The sequence below is a fragment of the Nannospalax galili genome, unplaced genomic scaffold (assembly GCF_000622305.1).
Source record: "Nannospalax galili isolate Female #2095 unplaced genomic scaffold, S.galili_v1.0 scaffold390, whole genome shotgun sequence".
In the NCBI taxonomy this organism is placed as follows: Eukaryota; Metazoa; Chordata; class Mammalia; order Rodentia; family Spalacidae; genus Nannospalax; species Nannospalax galili.
The window spans coordinates 4,280,275-4,282,460 of NW_008330777.1; the positions used below are offsets into that span (position 1 = coordinate 4,280,275).

Genomic DNA, 2,186 nt, shown 5'->3' on the forward strand with positions numbered 1-2,186 from the left:
GTGTAGAATATTTTTTCCTTTTGATAATAATGATTATTCTAAGATAATGAGGTAAAAAGTGAAAATAGTAATCTAGAAGATATAAGCTGTTTGGAAGGAGAAATAGATATTACACATAAAACAGCTATAAATTTAGTTTTAAACAAAGAATATGTTTTATATAAATATAGCAAATTTCCATTCTAATTATATTTGCATACAATTTAAGATAGAGTTTTACATGAGCTCACTGGTGAAAAAATACACTATTATTTCAGGCAAACGAGAAGAAAGAATGTGTCAGAAAGTGATCATTAAATCAATCATAAGAAAACAGGACTGTATAAGTCAGAGCTCTGTAAGTAGAAATGTATGCCTGGTTACATAAAGAATGTTTGTATTTCCAGAAATCTATACATCTGCATATATTACACTTACAAACTAATATGCCACGAAATTGCTAACATTCAGTATTTAAATTGATAGTGTTCCTACACTCTAATATTAAAATATTCTGTTTTTGAAGAACTATGAATTATTCTTCACATAAATAATCCACAGTTCTCAATGATAATTACAATCTAGAGAGACGGATATGGAAGTTAAATATATTTGACTGCATTTTGTCTTACCTATGTAATTTTACTCCCGAAAATAGTCCTAGTTAGAACTTTACTCCTTCCAGTATGATCTACTTGATTCAATGCTGTGCCTGAGCCAGATTACACAGGTGATGAGAGAATGACTAGGGTAGGGTCCCTGCTTTCTGTAGATCTGTTTAATTGTGCTTGCACAACTCGTGCTTTGATTTATGTCAGCACTGCTAGATATGGCATGACCGCATAACAACTTTTTGATGTGTATATAAATTATGTGATAATGTAATATTTCCCACAATCTTTAACACAGAGATGATTGGGGAGTGACTTGCTAAAGAAGAAAGCCTTATTCACATCTGACTCCTTTGTTGGCAGAATTTGAATATATTTTTCTCATAATCTTTCTTTACAGATTAATATTGCATCTTGTGATGGAATATGCCCATCGGCTACCATATATAACATCAACGTTGAAAGTCACCTGAGGTTCTGCAAGTGCTGTCGTGAAAATGGAGTGCGAAACCTGACTGTACCTCTGCATTGCTCAGGAAACGGCACTGATGTTATGTACACACTCCAGGAACCTGCAGACTGCACATGCCAGTGGAATTAAACTCGTGCATTCTAAGAACTCTGTACAACAGTGTCATATCAAATAGAGTTACCTTTTATCACTACTATTTAGGCATGTGGCAGACTTAACACTGTTTAACAATGATGTGTCTTTGAGATATCGTTGGACTATGACAACCTGGCAGTGGGCACAAGATGTCCATAACTTCCTGGACAAAATTAGATTTATTGTTTTATTTTGGCAAATAAAAAGATTTCAGATTGGTTAGCTGAAATGTTGTTATGTTTATAATTGTAACATGGAATAAATTTGAATATTCCTATAATGTAGAAAACTATGTTGTAGAATTCCTTGCATTTCAGTCCCTATATTCCTGTTTAGGTTTGCAAAGTCTGACATAGTTGTCCAAATTGAGATAGCCCTTTATTTCTACTGCTTAAGATGATCAGTTAAAATTGGCAGATAGCTAACCATAGAAGAGTCATGTCCTTAGAGCAAAGAACTGTAGGATTTTAATGTAGTTAATACCTAAACAAATATTAGGGATTTTGTTGAAAATTTCTTTCACTTTTTGAGTATAACAAATTAGCAGAGAACTTGAGTGACCTATACAAATTCATTTAGCAGCAATATGATGAATGCATGTTAAAGAGTGGATTAGTTTCTAGATCTTTTTGATTCTGGTTCCATGTTCCTTTTTAAATTTTGTTTTGTTTTGTTTTGTTTTGAGGCAAGGTCTCCCTGTGGCCCCAGCTGGCCTGGAACTCACTATCTAGACCAGGTTAGATTCTGTCTTACAGAGATCTGCTTGTCTCTGCCTCCTAAATGCTGGGATTAAAGGCTGGGTTCCACACTTTTATTGTGACTAGTATAGTAAGGTGGAAATCACAGAATTGTTCATTTAATAGCTAGTGTTGAATAAGATTAAAATATTTTCATTCAATATATTTTTAAAAATGCCACACATGCAATAATAGTTCAATAACAAGGGACAGGAAAATGTAGCATCAGTTACTACATAGAGGAAGATCTGG

At 33.5% G+C, this 2,186-nt stretch overlaps 1 protein-coding gene across 1 annotated transcript in view; it reads left to right on the forward strand.

Moving 5' to 3' along the window:
• Positions 1-1,448, forward strand: part of Otogl (otogelin like) — a 168,859-nt gene extending 167,411 nt beyond the window's left edge. Inside the window, exons 58-59 of the mRNA XM_029555761.1 lie at positions 258-337; positions 991-1,448. Coding sequence (XP_029411621.1) covers positions 258-337; positions 991-1,191 — 281 coding nt within the window. The 3' untranslated portion in view covers positions 1,192-1,448. The remainder of the gene's footprint in view (positions 1-257; positions 338-990) is intronic.
• Positions 1,449-2,186: the final 738 nt, after the last annotated feature.